Source organism: Strix uralensis, chromosome 16, assembly GCF_047716275.1.
Source record: "Strix uralensis isolate ZFMK-TIS-50842 chromosome 16, bStrUra1, whole genome shotgun sequence".
Lineage (NCBI taxonomy): Eukaryota > Metazoa > Chordata > Aves > Strigiformes > Strigidae > Strix > Strix uralensis.
In genome coordinates, this window is record NC_133987.1 from 3,140,670 (window position 1) to 3,158,312 (window position 17,643).

The following is a 17,643-nucleotide window of genomic DNA, read 5'->3' on the forward strand; positions in this document are numbered from 1 at the left end:
GGGAGTTTTCCATTGCATTTCTGAAATAAAAGTATATTTTTTCACCTGCAAGGTGCCAAGCAGCACACTTACCTATACCAGGTACACTTATCCTGGGAGAGCTGAGGCACTACCTGCGTGCGCTTTAGCACTGGCCGTGCAAACACCAGCTTCTGCCACCTGCAACACAGCCTTGGGCATGCGGCTCTGCAGCCCCACTCCCCCCATTCACAGGGGTGATATCTTGTGTCATACCATTTACAGAAACAAATGTTTGAAAATAAGGAGACAACTGAGCTCATCAGCCTCACGCAGGCTGAACAGACATAAATGCACATCAGGCAAATACAATGAACCATTCTACAGTGACAACGGGGCTTTCTCAATGCATCCTTGAATTCCTCTCTCCCTCACTCACCAAGTAGTTCAAGGAAATTGTGTGCAATGCAGCTCAGTAGGCTTGATTTTTTTGCAATAAAAATATGAAACTTCTCTATCAAGCTACATTTGCGCACAGTGAAAGAAAGGAAAAGTTTAATTGTACCCCCCATCCCGAGATGACAGGGGCATCTGCTGTCAGACAGCAGCAGCAGGCTGCCCTCTGCATTCACAGGTATCAAAGTCTGCCAGAGCCATGCCTCTGGGGGGAACAGAGGCTTGGATTTCAAGATTAGCCCCACCAGCCTGGGAGCAGACTGCACGCCTAAAAGTTGTATTTTGTTCCCAGTATAAATATTTTGAAATTTCATTTCCAATATAATAACATACTGGTAGTATTATCCTCAGTGATGTGTATGGCTCAGACCAGAGCAATGAAACACTGAAACAATGTCCTGACGTTACCATTTATATCCCCCAAACAGCTAGCCCCCAAACACTGGCAAAAACCCCTCCAATTAATTTCTTCTGCTATTCAAACTGTTAGAATTTAGTAGGACACTGAAGGGTGCCTGCTTTCAGTGTTGCTCTTTGCGTGGTTATGGCTTTCCAAACAGCCTCTTTTCTTTGGTCAGTGCTAGAGCTGAGACTTGGCTGGAGGTGCCAAAAGCAAGTTACCAAGGTCAAGAGAAAGAAATATGAAACTTAACAAGTGTTTGGAGCAGTCCGTACAGCTTGAGGAGGTGACAGGACTAAGCACTTGATATATAGATGAAACACAGTGAATAAAGTAGGTGCCCTTACCACTGTTAAGAAAATAGTTGTTTGATTCAAAACAGAACTATGGAGATTAGAAACATTTTTACTGAAAATGAGGGGTCTGGCATATACAGAATCACAGAATCACAGAATCGTTTAGGTTGGAAAAGACCTTGAAGATCATCCAGTCCAACCATCAACCTCACACTGACCGTTCCCAACTCCACCAGATCCCTCAGCGCTATGTCGACCCTACTCTTGAACACCTCCAGGGATGGGGACTCCCCCCCTGCCCTGGGCAGCCCATTCCAACGCCCAACAACCCATTCTGCAAAGAAATACTTCCTAATATCCAGTCTAAACCTTCCCTGGTGCAACTTGAGGCCATTCCCTCTTGTCCTGGCGCTTGTTTCTTAGCTCAAGAGACTCATCCCCCCTCTCTGCACCCTCCTTTCAGGGAGTTGTAGAGGGCCATGAGGTCTCCCCTCAGCCTCCTCTTCTCCAGACTAAACCCCCCCAGGTCCCTCAGCCGCTCCCCATCAGACCTGTGCTCCAGACCCTGCACCAGCTCCGTTGCCCTTCTCTGGACACGCTCGAGTCATTCAATAGCCTTTTTGGAGTGAGGGGCCCAAAACTGAACCCACTCATCGAGGGGCGGCCTCACCAGTGCCGAGCACAGGGGTAAGATCCCTTCCCTGTCCCTGCTGGCCACGCTACTGCTGACACAAGCCAGGATGCCATTGGCCTTCTTGGCAAATATAGTTCCTGGTTAGAAAAAAAAAATTACGTTATAGGCATATGCAGGAATGAAGGATTTGCTTTTTTAAACCATGTATTTGACCTGAATATTTTTTAAAAGAGAGAATTCCCAGATTTGTAAACTAAGGCTCTCTGAAGGTTTTTGTGCTAACTCTGTTAGCCAAGGTGTATCACAGAATCCAAGACGCTGAAGTTACAGTTGAGAAAACGTAGAGCTGACTGACTACATCGTCATCCCCCCCAGTTTAGTTATATTTCCTTTCTGGAAAATGGACAAAACCCTAATCCTCCAAATGAGGATGATGAAGTTGTAGCGGCTGTAAAGTTTTACTTTGTTGTCTGTGAGAATGTGTCAGAGGTGGTGATGAGAAAATGCCAGACCCTGAGGAACGGAGAGCGTGTCCTCCCCGGGTTAAAGCTAATTCAGACAATGTCTACATCGACCGTACAGAGGCAGCCCACAGCTTCTTATGGAAACAACAGACTTTAAAATGATTTCTTTCCCTCTTTCTAGTCGTAAAAGTCCTCTCTGGTCAGGGTTCGGAGCACAGCCCCCATCAGGGCCCGCCCCGGCTGAGGGGAAGGGCGGGAAGCGGGCCCCGCGCGGGACGGCCGGCAGAGGGCGCGCGGCCAGCGCCCGCCTGAGCGCCCGCCAAGATGGCGGCCTCCGGGGCGGCGGGGGCCGCGGGCGGGGGCCGCGGGCGGCGGCGGCCGGTGCCGGCGGTGGTGGCCGCCGCGCTGGCGGCGCTGGGCTGGCTGCAGGCGGCGCGCGGCGCCGGGTGAGTGTGCGCGCGGGTGGCCGGGGCGGTGCCAGCCCTGCCGTCCCGGTACGGGCGGGCCCCGGGGGTCCCTTCCCGGCCGGTAGCGCCGCTCCTCGCCTTGGGGCTCTGCCCGGGCGCCGCCGAGCCGGTGCCCCGAGGTCGGCCTGGTGGTGCGGGTACTAAGCGGGACGGCCCGCCTTGAGCCGGGGTGGGTTACAGCGGTACCGGGGAGTGCCCGGGGGCAGGGGAGAAGCGGGGCCCGGGCTGTCGGTGGAGCCGTCCCGAGCCGAGCGGCTCCCGTCCCGCCGCGCAGGGCTGGCTGCTCTGCCGGGGCAGCCTTGGGGCAACCGGATCTTCTCATTGCAGGCCCCCCCCCAGCGACCCCCTGCTGCAGCCCTATTTCCCCTCCCGGCACGGCCCTCGCCACCACCACAGGCACGTCAGAGACTGTCAGCCCCTCAAGTACGGCAACGTAACGCATGAAGCTTGGCCCAGCGACAACAGGACAGGTGGCCCAGTGGCTACCACCAGAACGTTTGTTTCTTACATCCCCCCGGGGGGGAAGGACCACAAGGTGGTCTATGGCCACTTCACTTTTGTGAGGAACCCCCTGAGGACCTTCTCTGTGCTGGAGCCGGGCGGTGCGGGAGGCTGCCAGGCTCACCGCAGAGCCCCTGTGGAAGAGACCGCCAAGCTCGGGAAGTGTCTGGTGGCCCAGAACGGCGGGTACTTTGACATGGGAACTGGAGAGTGCCTTGGGAACGTTGTGAGCGATGGAAGGCTGGTGCAAAACTCTGGAGGCCTGCAAAACGCTCAGTTTGGCATCCGGAAGGATGGCACCATGGTGTTCGGGTAAGAACTTGCGGCTTGTTTGGAGAATGCTCTCTCCTCCCCAAAGACCAGTAGGCATGACTGAGGCGGGAAGCACTGCCCAGGCACTGCCTCCTTGGCCTCTCCCAGTTAGAGCAGGAGCAGGCTTTGAATGCTGAAATCAGGGATGTCCTACCTGTAGGCCATTGAGCTGTCCCTCTGGCCACTGCCTTTTTTTCCAGAGAAACTTATCCAGAGAAGCTGGATAAGTTACTCTGATCTCTAGCTGCTTAGGTTCCTGTGTCTCCGCTCCTGACATGCAACAGGTACCCTTGATTATGGTAGAAGGGGGAGAGGTCTCTGTCCCCCCCACAGAGGAGAGGCAGAGCAGACTATGTAACTGTCCGGCTGCAGTACAGAAACACTGGGGTTGGAAGGGACCTCTGGAGCTGCCTCGTTCAACCACATGCTCAGCACAGGGTTAGCTGGAGCAGGTTGCTCAAGGCCACGTCCAGTCAGGTTTTTAACATCTCCGAGGATGGAGACTCCACAACCTCTCCGGGCAAACCTGTTCCTGTGCTTGACAACCCTTTCAGTGAAGAACTTTTCCTAATCTAAACCTCCTGTGTTACTTGTTACTTGGGAAAAGAGTCTGACCCCCACCTCGCTACAACCTCCTCTCAGGTAGCTGTAGAGAGCCATAAGGTCTCCCCTCAGCCTCCTTTTCTCCAGACTAAACACCCCCAGTTCCCCCAGCAGCTCCTCACAAGACTTGTGCTCTAGACCCTTCATCAGCTTCGTTGCCCTTCTCTGGACACACCCCAGCACCTCAATGTCTTCTTGTAGTGAGGGACCCCAAACTGAACACAGTAATCGAGGTGCAGCCTCACCAGTGCCGAGTACAGGGATAAGACCCCTTCCCTGTCCCTGCTGGCCACGCTAGTACTGATACAAGCCAGGGTGCTGTTGGCCTTCTTGCCCACCCGGGCATGCTGCCACTGGCTGTCGACCAACGTCCCCAGATCCTTTTCCACTTTCCAGCCACTCGTCCCCAAGCCTGTAGAGTTGCAGGGGGTTGTTGTGATCCAGGTGCAGGACCCGGCACTGAGCCTTGTGGAACCTCATACAACTGGCCTGGGCCCATCGCTCCAGCCTGCCCAGATCCCTCTGCAGAGCCTCCCTACCCTGCAGCAGATCAACACTCCCACCCAACTGGGTGTCATCTGCAAAGTTACTGAGGGTGCACTCGATCCCCTCATCCAGATCGTTGATAGAGATATTGAACAGAACTGGCCCCAGTACTGAGCCCTGGGGAACACCACTTGTGACCAGCTGCCAACTGGAGTTACCTCCATTCACCACCACTCTTTGGGCCCAGCCACCCAGCCAGTTTTTTACCCAGCGAAGCGTACGCCTGTGTAAGCCGTGAGCAGCCAGATTCTCCAGGAGAATGCTGTGGGAAACGGTGTCAAAGTCTTTACTAAAGCCTAGGTAGACAACATGCACAGCCTTCCCCACATCCACTAATGGGGTCACCTTGTCACAGGAGGAGATCGGGTTAGTCAGGCAGGACCTGCCTTTCATAAACCCATGGCTGACCGGGCCTGATCACCTGGTTGTCCTGTACGTGCCGTGTGGTGGCACTCGAGATGATCTGCTCCATAACCTTCCCCGGCACCGAGGTCAGACTGACAGGCCTGTAGTTCCCTGGATCCTCCTTCTGCCCCGCCTGTAGATGGGCGTCATCTTTTCTAACCTCCAGTCACCTGGGACCTCCCCAGTTAGCCAGGACTGCTGGTAAATGATGGAAAGTGCCGTGGTGAGCACTTCTGCCAGCTCCTGCAGTACCTGTGGGTGGATCCCAACTGACCCCATAGACTTGTGTGTGTCTAAGTGGTCACTAACCATTTCCCCTTGGATCATGGGGACTTCGTTCTGCTCCCCATCCCTGTCTTCCAGCTCAGGGGGCTGGGTACCCAGAGAACAACTGGTCTTACTATTAAAGACTGAGGCAAAGAAGGCATTAAGTACCTCAGCCTTTTCCTTGTCCTTTGTCACTATGTTTCCCCCCAGCATCCAATAAAGGATGGAGATCATCCTTAGCCCTCCTTTTGTTGCTAATGTATTTATAGAAACATTTTTATTGCCTTTTACAGCAGTAGCCAGATTAAGTTCTAGTTGGGCTTTGACTCTTCTAATTTTCTCCCTGCATACACTCATGACATCCTTGTAGTCCTCCTGAGTTGCCTGCCCCTTTTTCCAAAGGCCATAAACTCCTTTTTGTCCTGAGTTCCAGCCAAAGTTCTCTGTTCAGTCAGGTCGGTCTCCTTCCCCGCCGGCTCATCTTTCGGCACATGGGGATGACCTGCTCCTGCACCTTTAAAATTTCCTTCTTGAAGAATGTCCAGCCTTCCTGGACTCCTCTGCCCTTCAGGACTGCCTCCCAAGGGACTCTGGCAACCAGGCTCCTAAAAAGGCCAAAGTCTACCCTCCAGAAGTCCAAGGTAGCGGTTCTGCTGACCTCACTCCTTCTCCAAGAATTGAAAATTCTTATTCCGTGATCGCTGTGCCCAAGATGGCCTCCAGCCATCGCATCACCCGCAAGTCCTTCTCTGTTCACAAACAACAGGTCCAGCGGGCCGCCTTCCCTAGTTGGCTCCCTCACCAGCTGTGTCAGGAAATTCTCTTCCACACACTCCAGGAACCTCCTAGACTGTCTCCTCTCTGCTGTATTGTATTTCCAGCAGACATCGGGTAAGTTGAAGTCCCCCATGAGAACAATGGCTAGCGATTGTGAGACTTCTCCCAGCTGCTTATAGAATATTTTGTCTGTCTCTTCATCCTGGTTGGATGGTCTGTAACAGCTTCCCACCATGATACCTGCCTTGTTGGCCTTCCCCCTGATTCTTACCCATAAACACACAACCCTGTCATCACTATCATTAAGCTCTAGACAATCAAAACACTCCCTAACATACAGGGCTACCCCACTGCCTCTTCTCCAGGCATTCCTGCTGCTCTCATGTAAAGGGCAACTTCTCCCACCACCCTCCCTGGGTACAGGCTCTTCCTAAGAGCCCGTATCCATCCATTGCAGCATTCCAGTCACAGGCGCTGTCACACCACGTCTGCATGATCCCGGTGAGGTTGTAGCCCTGCAGCTGCACAGACCTCTGATTCCTCCTGTCTGCTTGTGTTACTGTACAACTTCACATAGGCACCCACTCTGATTTTCCAGGAAGAGGATGAGAGCTTCCCCGTAAGTCCTCTCACCATTTCCTTATTTGCATGCATATGGTTGAGATCCCCTTTTGTTTATACTTTGTTGTTTCAAGTTCTTATGCCCGTGTCACCCTGCAGCCTTCGCTTGTCAGCCTGCTCCACCACTTCCTCACTTGTCTGGGGCTGATCATCTCCCTCCTGTGCCATTCCTGGTCTAAAACATTCCTCAACAGATCACCTATTTACAGAGCTACTTTTGCCTCACTTGGTCAGGTCCTCGTTTCACAGAGAGGGTTCTGTCCTTGTAAAAGCCAAATCCCTGTTGTCAACACCAGCTGTACTACTGCACATTGACCCACAGAATCCATCCCCTGCTTCTCAAGCCCTTCCTCCTCCCCGGCAGGACTGAGGAGAGGAGCACCTGGGCCACCCTTGGCTGTCACCCCCAGAGCTGTGCAGTCGCTCTTGGTACGCTCCTGGTTTCCCCTGGCAGCACTGCTGTGCCCGTGTGGAAGAGCAGCAGGGGATGGCAGGCCAGGGGCTGGAGAAGCCTCAGTGGTCTCCCCACACCATCCCAGATCTGAGCCCCCAGCTTGACAGGTTGGCAGATGGGGCCTCTGCCCCCCACAGCAGGGAGCTTCCCCCTACACTCACCCACTGCCTGAGATGCTGCTGCAGGCTTCAGGCTCGGCTGGCACAGATGCTTTTGTTTCACAGAGCCCCCTGCCCCTTGCCGGCACCCGAGTGGAAGGAAGGACCCTCCTGGTGCCAGAGCTCAAGAGTCTTCCAGCCTTCATCATCACAGGATTTACCACCCCACTGAGCAGATCCTGGCTGCTCCTTCTGGGCATTGGGGGGTTCAGGATTTTGTTTCTGCATGCTGTTAGGGAAGATCTGTCCACCTCTTTCTCATCATCCCTGCTACTGTGCAGACCTCCTCCATAGCCCCTTGTCCCAGCAGCGTCGCTCCCCAGCCAGCATGCACTAGGACACCATTTCCCCTGGCCCCAGCGAGAGGCACAGGTATCCCTGCAGCCTGAGGGCTGGAGCGCTGCCCTCTGCCTCCACAGCTTGAGCTGAATCAAGGTGTCTGCTGTGCTGGAGGCTGTGCCCTCTGCAGAAGCTCCAGCTCCTCATGAGCTGCAGCATCTTTTGGCTCCTGGGAGCTGTGGTCTCAGCGGTGGTTATATGGGCCTCTTCCTGGCACCAGCTGAAAGGGTGTGTGACATCCCCTCATCAGCTGGAGACAAAAGCTCAAAGCACCCTTTGATGAGCTGACAGAGGGACTGTTAGTGCTTGCTGGAAGTGAAGGCCCCCAGTAGCTCCCTTTCCCCAGCAGCAGCAGGCACCCTAAAGGTCCTAGAAGGGCTCCCCGAGGTTCTTCTGATGGTCTCAGAAGATTGAGAAGCAGTCTGGAAGCTGCTGCATTCTCCACCCTTCTGTTAGCCCACTCCCATGTGCCCTCAGGCCTCAGCAAGAGTCTCTGCAAAGCCAAACCAAGTGTACCAAGCTGGGGCTTTAGTGTGCAGCCATTCTCTGACAGCCTGGAGAACCACGGCCTTAATTTACATGTCAGAGCTGGTGACAGGTCCCCTCTAGTGAGGGGGCTTCTGCCGAGGGGACCAGCAGCAACTGCAAAGTCACCGTTGAGTCTTTAATCTCAGCTCTGCCCTGCTTCTCTCCTGCTCTGGCAGGATTTCCCATGTTAATGGAGTTGTGGCACTGTGTGAGTTGTCTGCTTGGTGTCCTTGTGACTTCCAAAACATGACACTAGAAATAGTTTAGGTGTAAATAATTTAGTCTGTGGGGAAAGTAATTTGCACTTGATTCTTTCACACTGTATCATGAGCAGCAGGACAGTGCACCGGGGCACATTGTTACCCCCCACCTAGCAAAGATGCTGCCTCTACCACCTGGACTGAGGATGGATAATTGCAGCTTTAAAAGCTGGCAGTTGATTAGTCCACGCTCAAGCTGTTTTGTAGTTTGGTCCATTTTCAGCTGTGTTCATTTTGTCTTTGTTTTTCCCTTCCCACGAGTAAAGGGGTTTCTTTTTGCATGTTTTCCATTCAGGTAATTTCAATTACACTTTTCTACAAAGCATGAAGCTTTGTTCAGCTGCAGTCATGGATACTAAAAAACTAAAAGTTGAGCATCCGGCTCTCACAAGACATGCCTGGAGCACGCAGAGCAATCAGTTGTAAACCAAACTGGCAGAGCTTCCAGCGAGAGCGCAGCTGTTCAGCCCGGCCTTTGCTGCTGTCCTCTCCCGGCAGTTGCAAACATCACCTAGGGTCAGGTTCCGATGAGGCAGATGGTACTCAGCACCCTAATTCTTGAGAGAAGAATATCCCTTGGGAAGCACCCCACAGTGACGCACAACGCCCCATCACGGAAATGGTCGCTGAACAGTCCTTTGTGCTGTCTGACTGTTCAGTGAAAGGTTTTGCTATCTGGAAGAGTAGAGGAAGCTCTTTCCCAGCCAGAGGGGAGCAGGTAGGGTCCAGCAGTGTCTTCCCCTTAGTGCAGCTGTAGGCAGACTGGATGCTGTTGCTGAAAACCCTCTCAAAAGCTGTTTGGTGTCACTGTTTTGCAGAATAGAAGCTGACAGACAGCACGGTGTTGCAGCTGCTTCCACAGATCACTGAGTATTTGGCAATGGCTTTGCCCTCATGTTCTGCCAGATGCTTTCTGCTCCTAATATCCTGGCTCAGGTCCGCTGGCCACGTTGTTGGCAGGAGTCGTTTCATGCACAGTGTCCTGGGACCGTCATTAACAGTGATTTTGTGCAGAAGAGTGGAGAACAGGGTCCACTCGGGCTGCTAAAGTGATGTTTTGCACTGCTTGGCCTCTAGTTTTGGATGTAGCTAGCCTTCATTCAGCCACTGCCTTCCCTTCTCCCTGCTCCTGGAGCCTGCTGGCAGCAGAAGAAGCTTTTACATGACACTGCTCTGACTGTGGGTAACCGCTCCTGCTCTCTCTTTCCTAGTTACCTGTCTGAGGAAGATGTCTTGGATCAAGCAAACCCTTTTGTGCAGCTTGTGAGTGGGGTAGTTTGGCTCCTAAGAGATGGAGAAGTGTACATCAGTCAGAGCCAAATGGCTGAGTGTGATGAAATTCAAACCACAGGTAAATATTGTAAAGCCTGGCTTCAGCCGGGGCATAGATTGTCCTTCTGATGGGGCTGTTGGAAGGAGGGGGTAGCAGTGGGAACTGTGTTGTCTAGTTGCAGTTTGCTACTCACTTAAGAGCTCTAAATTTCTTCTGTGCTACTTTACGCCGAGTCTGTGGCAAGTGCAGTACAAGGAATAGGCTGCCTGTAAGGTGAGGCTGCGCTCGCCTGTTCAGGGTTGTTGAACAGAATTTGCTGAGGACTGTAAATAATGGTGGCAGGATTAGTATTAGTATTTGTCTAGAGGAACTCAAACCAGATCCCTCTTACAGGGGTTTAAAACATCTGAATCCCCTTCTTTGTCCTTGCGCCAGACAAAAACTTAACAAGAGCGCTTCTGGAAATGTTACTCCTGGAGGGGCTTGGACGAACAAGAGGAACCTGGGCTCTGTTCTCACTGTGTTTCAGTTTAGATGAGCTCCTTGCTGGGAGCTGTTTTTCAAACAGATGCCAATGTCACCCAGCTGGTGCGTGAATTATTCCCTCTCCTGCACAGGAACCTTTGACAAGTTCATCAATGTGATATCAGCCAGGACTGCAGTTGGACACGACAGGCAGGGGCAGCTGGTCCTGGTTCATGTGGATGGACAGACAGAATCCAGAGGGTAAGGCCAGGGTTGTGGTAAGGTCTTGGGGCGGGTGCAAGATCGGTCTTTAAATTCTGTCACTGGAACTGGAGGGACACTGCAGCTGCCAGGGGTAATATTTTAAGGCAGAGGCTTGCAGAGCTCAAGAGGTGGGTTGAAGACACTGCTGTTTGGTGTCTTTCGGGCAGAGCCAGAAAAGGCCAAGACAGCCTGCAAGGCAGTCAGCAGACCTGGGATGGGAGAGCTTCCCCCTTCCACTGAGGAGAGGGACCAAGCTTCCCGTGTAGCAGTTCTGTTGAAGTCAAATAGCATGAATGAACAAGGAACAACTGTTTGCTTTTGCAGGGTCAACCTCTGGGAAATGGCTGAATTTCTGAAGGAGCAGGGAGTCATCAATGCTATCAACCTGGATGGTGGAGGCTCTGCAACGCTGGTCTTAAATGGGACCCTGGCCAGCTACCCATCTGAGCACTGGTAGGTGCTGGTGGCACGTGCTCAGGGCTGTGCAGGTACCGTGCGGCTCCCGTCAGCACGCAGAGCTCGGTCCTACCCCTCTGCTCTGCCAGGGAGTCCGTCTGCGTTGCTGGGAGATCGCAATGTGAAGTCAAGTGACAAGTTTTGGGAGAGAGAGGGACTCCAAAATTTAAAGCTGACTGATGTGGGAATCAGATAAGGAGACAGCTCCTGGACTGGGAGATTCAGAGCTGCACCTCCACAGGAATTAGCAGAGATCTGTCAACAGCTTTTTATTGAAGAGAAACACTGACTTAGAGACCGTGCCCTGCCTTATGTGAGGGAACCTAAAGAATATTTTACTAAAGTATTTAGTAATTTAGCTTTTTAGTCATTTCTGACTGTAGACATGAAGGGATTTAAAATTCAGTTTGCAGTCTGACAGGTGAAAGCCAAGCATTGCTATAACTGCAGTTATGTCACTTATATCAAAGCAAATAATATTCAAGACAAGGCACGTTTAACACCAGTTAGGAGAGCTGAGACTGCTTCAAGGGAAACTGCACATTGCTTCCTGTCATTCCGTGTTTGAAATGACAGCTATCCAAGAGGAGTTAACGCTTCGTTAAAACATTGACTCAAATCTAGTTTTATGTTTATATTTTCCTGTTATTAATGTTCTTGTTTGCCAGTGTGAATCACGATGAAAATCTGTGGGTTATATCAACTGGTTTCACATAGGGCTGGGAGCAGCACAGTGCTTGCATGCCTTATGGGACCTGTCTTCTCTCCCCAGCTCCTTTGACAACATGTGGCGTTGCCCTCGGAGCATCTCAACCATCATGTGTATCCACGAGCCCACCTGCGAGCCGGCCGACTGCAGCGGCCACGGCGACTGCGTGGAAGGGGAGTGCCACTGCACCGGTGGCTTCTGGACAGGTCCAGCCTGTGACATCTTGGACTGCGGCCCTTCCAACTGCAGCCTGCACGGCCTCTGCACCGGCTGTGAGTCACTGTGGAGGCTTCTAACGGAGATGCCAGTGGGTGCCCCTGGGCAGCTCTAGGGGAAACACAGCCCCGAGCAGTACGTCCATGGGCAGTATCACTTGGCGGCCTTCGAGGCACCACCGTGGGCCCTCAGCGCCTCGCTGGGCTCAGGCCTGGCTGGTTCACAGCGTCCTTGCCCACTCCGGTGTGAAGGAGCGTAGCTGCCATGAACCGGCACCAGCAGTAGCCGCTTCCTTCGCGGCAGAGAGCAGCACTCTTTGGAGAGGCTTCCCAGCCTCGTAGGGCTGCGGGTGCTGATTGTCTGGCCAGCCCATGCCCTGACTCCGGCAGCCAGCTGGTGCTGTGTGCCTCAGCCCTTGTCTTGCCTTCTGGGCACACGGAGCTGCTCTCCCCTTCCCTCCCCGTAGAGGCGGTCAGAACACGTTGTCTTTAGGAGACGGCAGCAGGGCTAGGCTGGGGCTCAGAGCTGGAAGCCAGACCTGTAATAGGACTTGACTTTAAACTCTGTGTCCATTTCCCTCGGCCCCCTGGGGTTGTTCTGGTTTGGTTGTAAAGCTGCTGATGGGAAGGGCAGTGTGTTGGGCTGTATAACAGAGCAGCTGAGTTCTGTCCCCTCCCCTTATTTTTCCTTCCTTACTTGACTCTCCCATTTTATGAGCTTTACAAGTGTGCAGGTGCTACTCTTCCATAAACTCATTTCAAATCTAGGAACTGCTGCAATGCGCACCCCCCACCTTCTGCTCTTCCATGCCTGCTCAATCCTGTTCCTGTTCCTGTGCTACCACCCTAATTCAACTGACAGTCAAGTTTGCAGCAGTGAAGTGACTGGGCAGAGCTCAGTGGCTGCAGGAGTTGCTAATAGTTGACCCGGAGTTAATCTCTCGAAATGCCTCAGCAGGAGGTTCTGCTGTGTTTGCAGCTGTAGTGGGTTCAGGATTTGTAGTCTGTGGGTTCCCTGGCAGGAAGAGTTAAGAGAACCCCAAGAAGTAGAAGCTCCTAATTTTGAGTTCCTGCTGTTTCTGAGTCTTTCGCTATTGTTGTTAATGCCTGTTTGTGTGTGTTTGCACAGCTGGATGCCTGTGTGACGCTGGCTGGACTGGCAGGGACTGCAGTGAAGGTAATGCTGATTCCACTCCGCTCCACTTCTTCACAGCAAGAGGAGAGTGTGAACCACTTCCTCAGGGCTGGCTGCTGGCAGCGGTGGGTGCCTCCCCAAGAGGGAGCAGTGAAGGGAAAGCCTACACCGTATGCTTTTCTTTTTGTCAGTGTGAATTTAATTGCAGCCCGAGCATCTTAAGATGGGGCTCGGTGCAAAGCACTTTAAGCCCTTGCTCCTTGTTCAAGGCACAGACTCAGCCTCTGTTCTCTGAGCAGCCGTCAGCACCACGTGCTGTGAACGCTCTGGGGGTGCAAGCGTGGGGTGGGAGCGCTCGCCGTTGTCGTGAGGGCCCTGACGAGAGCTCTGCTTGTCTCCTGTAGCTTGTGCCAGCGGTTTCTACGGGGACGCTTGCACCCAGAAATGCCAGTGCCAGAACGGTGGCTCCTGTGAGCCGGTGCAGGGAGCCTGTTCCTGCCCGGCTGGGTACTACGGCACCAGCTGTGAGCACGGTAAGGGCTGCTCTGAGTAACAGCTGGGCTGGGGGGGAGGCTTCGGTGTCACATATGAGCCACCTCCTGTAGGCACAGCAAGCGTGAGGTCTGCCAGGCAGGCTCAGGCTGGAGCATAACCTGCCAGCTCCCAGCAGCTTGCCTGTCCTACCCAAACCGGCTAAAAAGAAAAGGAGGGAGCAGAGAGGAAATAGTTTTCTTCAGCATTAGAAAACTGTGGATGCCCATGTCGCCTCTGCCCACAGAACTGTGTTGCTTTCCCAAGCTTGTGAGTGTAGAATGTGAATACTCGACATGTCTTGTGAGGAGCAGCTGAGGGAACTGGGGTTGTTTAGTCTGGAGGAGGCTGAGGGGAGACCTCATTGCCCTCTACAACTCCCTGAAAGGAGGGTGCAGAGAGGGGGGATGAGTCTCTTGAACCAAGGAACAAGCACCAGGACAAGAGGAAATGGCCTCAAGTTGCACCAGGGAAGGTTTAGACTAGATATTAGGAAGGATTTCTTTGCAGAAGGGGTTGTTGGGCGTTGGAATGGGCTGCCCAGGGCAGGGGGGGAGTCCCCATCCCTGGAGGGGTTGAAGAGTCAGGTTGACCCAGCGCTGAGGGATCTGGTGGAGTTGGGAACTGTCAGTGTGAGGTTCATGGTTGGACTGGAGGAGCTTCAAGGGCTTTTCCAACCGAGATGATTCTGTGATCCTTCGCTTGAGGGTGTTGCAGCAGGCTCTGCCTGCACCCCCGCCTCCAGGTGCCTCAAGTCAGTGAGTGTGAAATGCTCCAAAGGGCCGTTCTGGCGTACGACCTTCAGACTCCTGCTGTACCTGTGCTGGTAACTCGATTGTGTAACCACGCCAGCTTTTCTGAACTGCTCGAGGCCCTGTGTATCTGAATGAACAGCCTGCTCTGATGACAGGACAAGTTAATTACAGCGTGGGTGTAAACTTCTAGTCTGCATGGTTAGTGATGCTTTGTTCTCAGCCTAGGAACACTCAGCCAGCCCGATCCCTGTTTCACAAAATCTTCTCTGTGAAGAAAACAAAATAACAGTGGTTAACTCTCAGTTTGCTGCTTCCAGGCTGGAGGAAGCCAGGTGGGCAGGCAGAACATCTTTGCCAGGCTGCGGGAAATCTGGGGACTTGACTGCTTCCCTTTAGGAATTGGCCACTGCTGCCCCCACCCCTGCCTTTGCTTAGGAGCCAAACAGCAGGTCTGTAAAACACGTGGAAAGCAGCGAGGCCAGAGACTGCTGTGGTAAAGCAACACAAACACCTCGGTGAGATGTAGGCGAGGTCTGAGCCTCTCCTAAAGCTCTGAGCGTGCCCACCCTCCCTGGCCCTGAGCTGGGGCCCGCGGGGAAGCAGGTGGAGCTGAGCTGGGGGCAGGGGCGGCTGCAGTGACAGACTGGATGGTTTCAAAGCAGGTGGAGCTTTGATAATGAGCAATTTCTTTGTAATCAATTCCCTAGAGTGTCCCATGGGCTGGTATGGGCCAAACTGCCAGAACCAGTGTGCATGTGAACACACGTGTCCCTGCGACCGGGAGACAGGCAGCTGCAACGTCACCTATGACTGGGCAGTACAGAACCAGTTAAACAAAGGTACCTCTGATTACTGTGGTTGTGTTTAAAAAAAAAAAAAAAAGTTGGAAGAGCAGCTTTAGTGCATAATGTTCTATGTGCTTAGTTATCAGCTCTCGCTGGCTGTCATCTTACCTAAGGTTGCTCTTTTTTAGTGGAACTTTACACCCTCCCCCTGACACTGCCTTTCTTCCCTGTTCTTTGTTTGCAGCCAGGCGCTGTTTGGCTTCCCAGAATAAGGGAAGAAGCAAGGAAAAATTCTCTCTGTCAGAGTAAGTGTGTAATACTCATCATACACGTGTATACATCCACACCGAGATGGAGTCGTTCACACCTCCCGCGTGCCAGGGCCGTGTGTTGGTGAAGGTTGGAGACCTGCTGCTGCCGCATGGCCCCAGCCCTCCCTGTTGTGATTTCACTGTGTCACCTGCAGCTCTCGTGGTGGGAAGGACGAGGGTAGGGAAGGCAAGGGGCTAAAATCATAATGGTAAGACAAGGGCTGAGCTGAAGCTGCCATCAGTGACAGTTCATGCTCTGAGCCTGGTGTGGTTAAACAAGAGCCACCTTCCCTCTCCCTGATGCACCAGCCAGACAAGGACAGTTCTGACCCCAGAGCCCGGCCTCTGCAGCACTGGTGAAGCTACAGTCGTGCTGCAGACAGAGCCGGTCACTTGTTAACTGTGGGGAAAGCTAAAACCATCCCCCCTGCTCTGGCTGCCGGAGCAGCGTTTCACAGAGCGTGTTCTCACCTGCCTGAGAGCACAACCATCACTCTGATGACACAGAGAGGGGAGTCCAAACCTTCAGAAAGCATCTGCACGCTGGGACCACGTGAAAGCAGGTCAAGAGATGTTGCTTATGTGGATTTTTCTTCCATCTGACAGGAAAACCTGCATCTCCCTGACCTCTGTCTTGGCTCTGCTTCTGGCGATCAGCGCCGTGGGAAACGTGGGCCTTTTTCTCAAGGCCAGGTCGGAGAGGCTCCATGAGAGCGGTGATTATCTCTACCATCCGCTGAGGGAGATGAACGGGGAAGCCACTCACACCTCCACATCGGCTGCCTGCGAGACAGAGGATACTCAGGACCAAAGCCAAGCGCTCCTTTAGCATCCCGGATGAGAAGAGATAAGGTATTTTCCTCTGCACCTTGTGCTGCCACACAGCACTGGCTGTTGCAGAGGCTGTGCAGGCCTGGTGTGACACTGCTGACCGACCCCAGAGCAGCAGCAAGATACCCCAGTCCCAGGACTCCCTTGCTCCTGGCCCTGCCCTGCTGAGAACACGGCCAGTGTCCCTGCCTCCCTCTGCAGCCCCAGACTGTAATTAGTTGCCATGAGAGGAGGCCAGGCACAAGCCATGGGCCAGCTTCCACCCATGGGTGGATGAGGGAACCCCACTGCTGCAGCAGGAAAGGAAATAGGCTGGTTCCCTCCAATACTTGAGGGAAGTGGGTAAGGAACGTAAGCCCGAGGCACTCCAAAGGTCCCATCTCCCCTGAGCAGTGGTAGGTATGTTTAAGATGCAAGATAAATTGCCTGTGACATAAAGCTAGGCTTAAGGAAACTGGCTTAAGGATGGGGTAGTGTCTGCCCTTCCTGGGTAAGCTCAGACTTTTATCACAGAACTGAAAAAAGTTGTCTTAAAATGTTGAAAGAGGTGGAGCACACACTGAACCCCAGCGTTCCTCCTCCTGGCCGCAGCGGTAGGCTCCAAGGCTGACACAGGCTTGGGGCTTTCTTGCACCTGACTTTCTTCACCTGGCTCTTGACTGCAGGGCCAGTGTTTTCTTACTGAATCCTTAGTCCTAGAAGCAGGCTAACAGGTGCTCCATGAGCACTGTGCTTCTGGTGGGTTCTTGCAGTACAGCAATAGGAAAAAGCCTTTTCAGCTCAAGAATTCCTGCGTTCTCTTGCAGCTGCCAGAAGCCAGCATGCTCTGCCCAGCAGCCTGGAGCTCTCGTGCCTGGGGAAGGGAAGAGGCAGCAGCAGCCTGGCAGGGCCGGGTGGCACTGACCGAGCCAGGGGCTGGGCTGGCCCGGCCACAGGCTGCCCTCAGCCAGTGGGACAGGCCCACAGCCACGGCTGCTGGAACTGCCCTTCCCTCATCCGAGGGAACCGCTGCCCTGGAGCGACCCAAGATCCTGAACATCATGGCTGGAAGTCAGACATTTTACTAGAATACATCCTTGCACAATGCATTTTAAAAAAAATAATATTGGAGTTTGCTTCCATGGGAGGGAAAACTAGCCTTTAACGTGCTACTTTAATGCTGCAAAGGGGGTTTTAACGCCTGTCTGAGCCTGAATATTAACCTTTTTATGCACTCTATCTCTCCCTGTAAAGAATATAGAATTTTTATGCCGCTGTTGGTGTCAAATCAACCTGTAAACAGAAGATTCTATTTTTCTATTATTTACAGAAGACTCTCTGAAACTTGAATAAAGTCTATTAGTGATAACTGCCTGAAACTCCAATTCTTAATAGTCTGTTGCAGGAGGAAGACACAATCCTTTCCCAGTTAATCTCAGTTGGCCATTCAACCCTGTGAACCCTTTTTATTTTAAATAACTACCTACA

General features: G+C 53.0%; 1 protein-coding gene across 1 annotated transcript; it reads left to right on the forward strand.

The window, feature by feature from the left end:
- The first annotated feature begins 2,532 nt into the window (after positions 1-2,532).
- Positions 2,533-17,524, forward strand: NAGPA (N-acetylglucosamine-1-phosphodiester alpha-N-acetylglucosaminidase). Its single transcript, XM_074886453.1, has 12 exons — positions 2,533-2,654; positions 3,003-3,488; positions 9,658-9,797; positions 10,337-10,445; positions 10,773-10,901; positions 11,677-11,885; positions 12,958-13,005; positions 13,368-13,496; positions 14,957-15,088; positions 15,279-15,339; positions 15,952-16,197; positions 16,983-17,524. The coding sequence occupies exons 1-11, from the start codon at positions 2,533-2,535 to the stop codon at positions 16,172-16,174; spliced, it is 1,788 nt and encodes a 595-aa protein (XP_074742554.1). The 3' UTR covers positions 16,175-16,197; positions 16,983-17,524.
- The last annotated feature ends 119 nt before the right edge of the window (positions 17,525-17,643 follow it).

What these genes read in the sequence shown, in the direction of transcription:
- NAGPA (XM_074886453.1), top strand. Translation starts at nt 2,533, where the DNA reads ATGGCGGCCTCCGGGGCGGCGGGGGCCGCGGGCGGGGGCCGCGGGCGG. An exon ending in TGATGAAATTCAAACCACAG is followed by an intron (nt 9,798 to 10,336) that starts GTAAATATTGTA and finishes TCTCCTGCACAG; the next exon opens with GAACCTTTGACAAGTTCATC. An exon ending in GAAAAATTCTCTCTGTCAGA is followed by an intron (nt 15,340 to 15,951) that starts GTAAGTGTGTAA and finishes TCCATCTGACAG; the next exon opens with GAAAACCTGCATCTCCCTGA.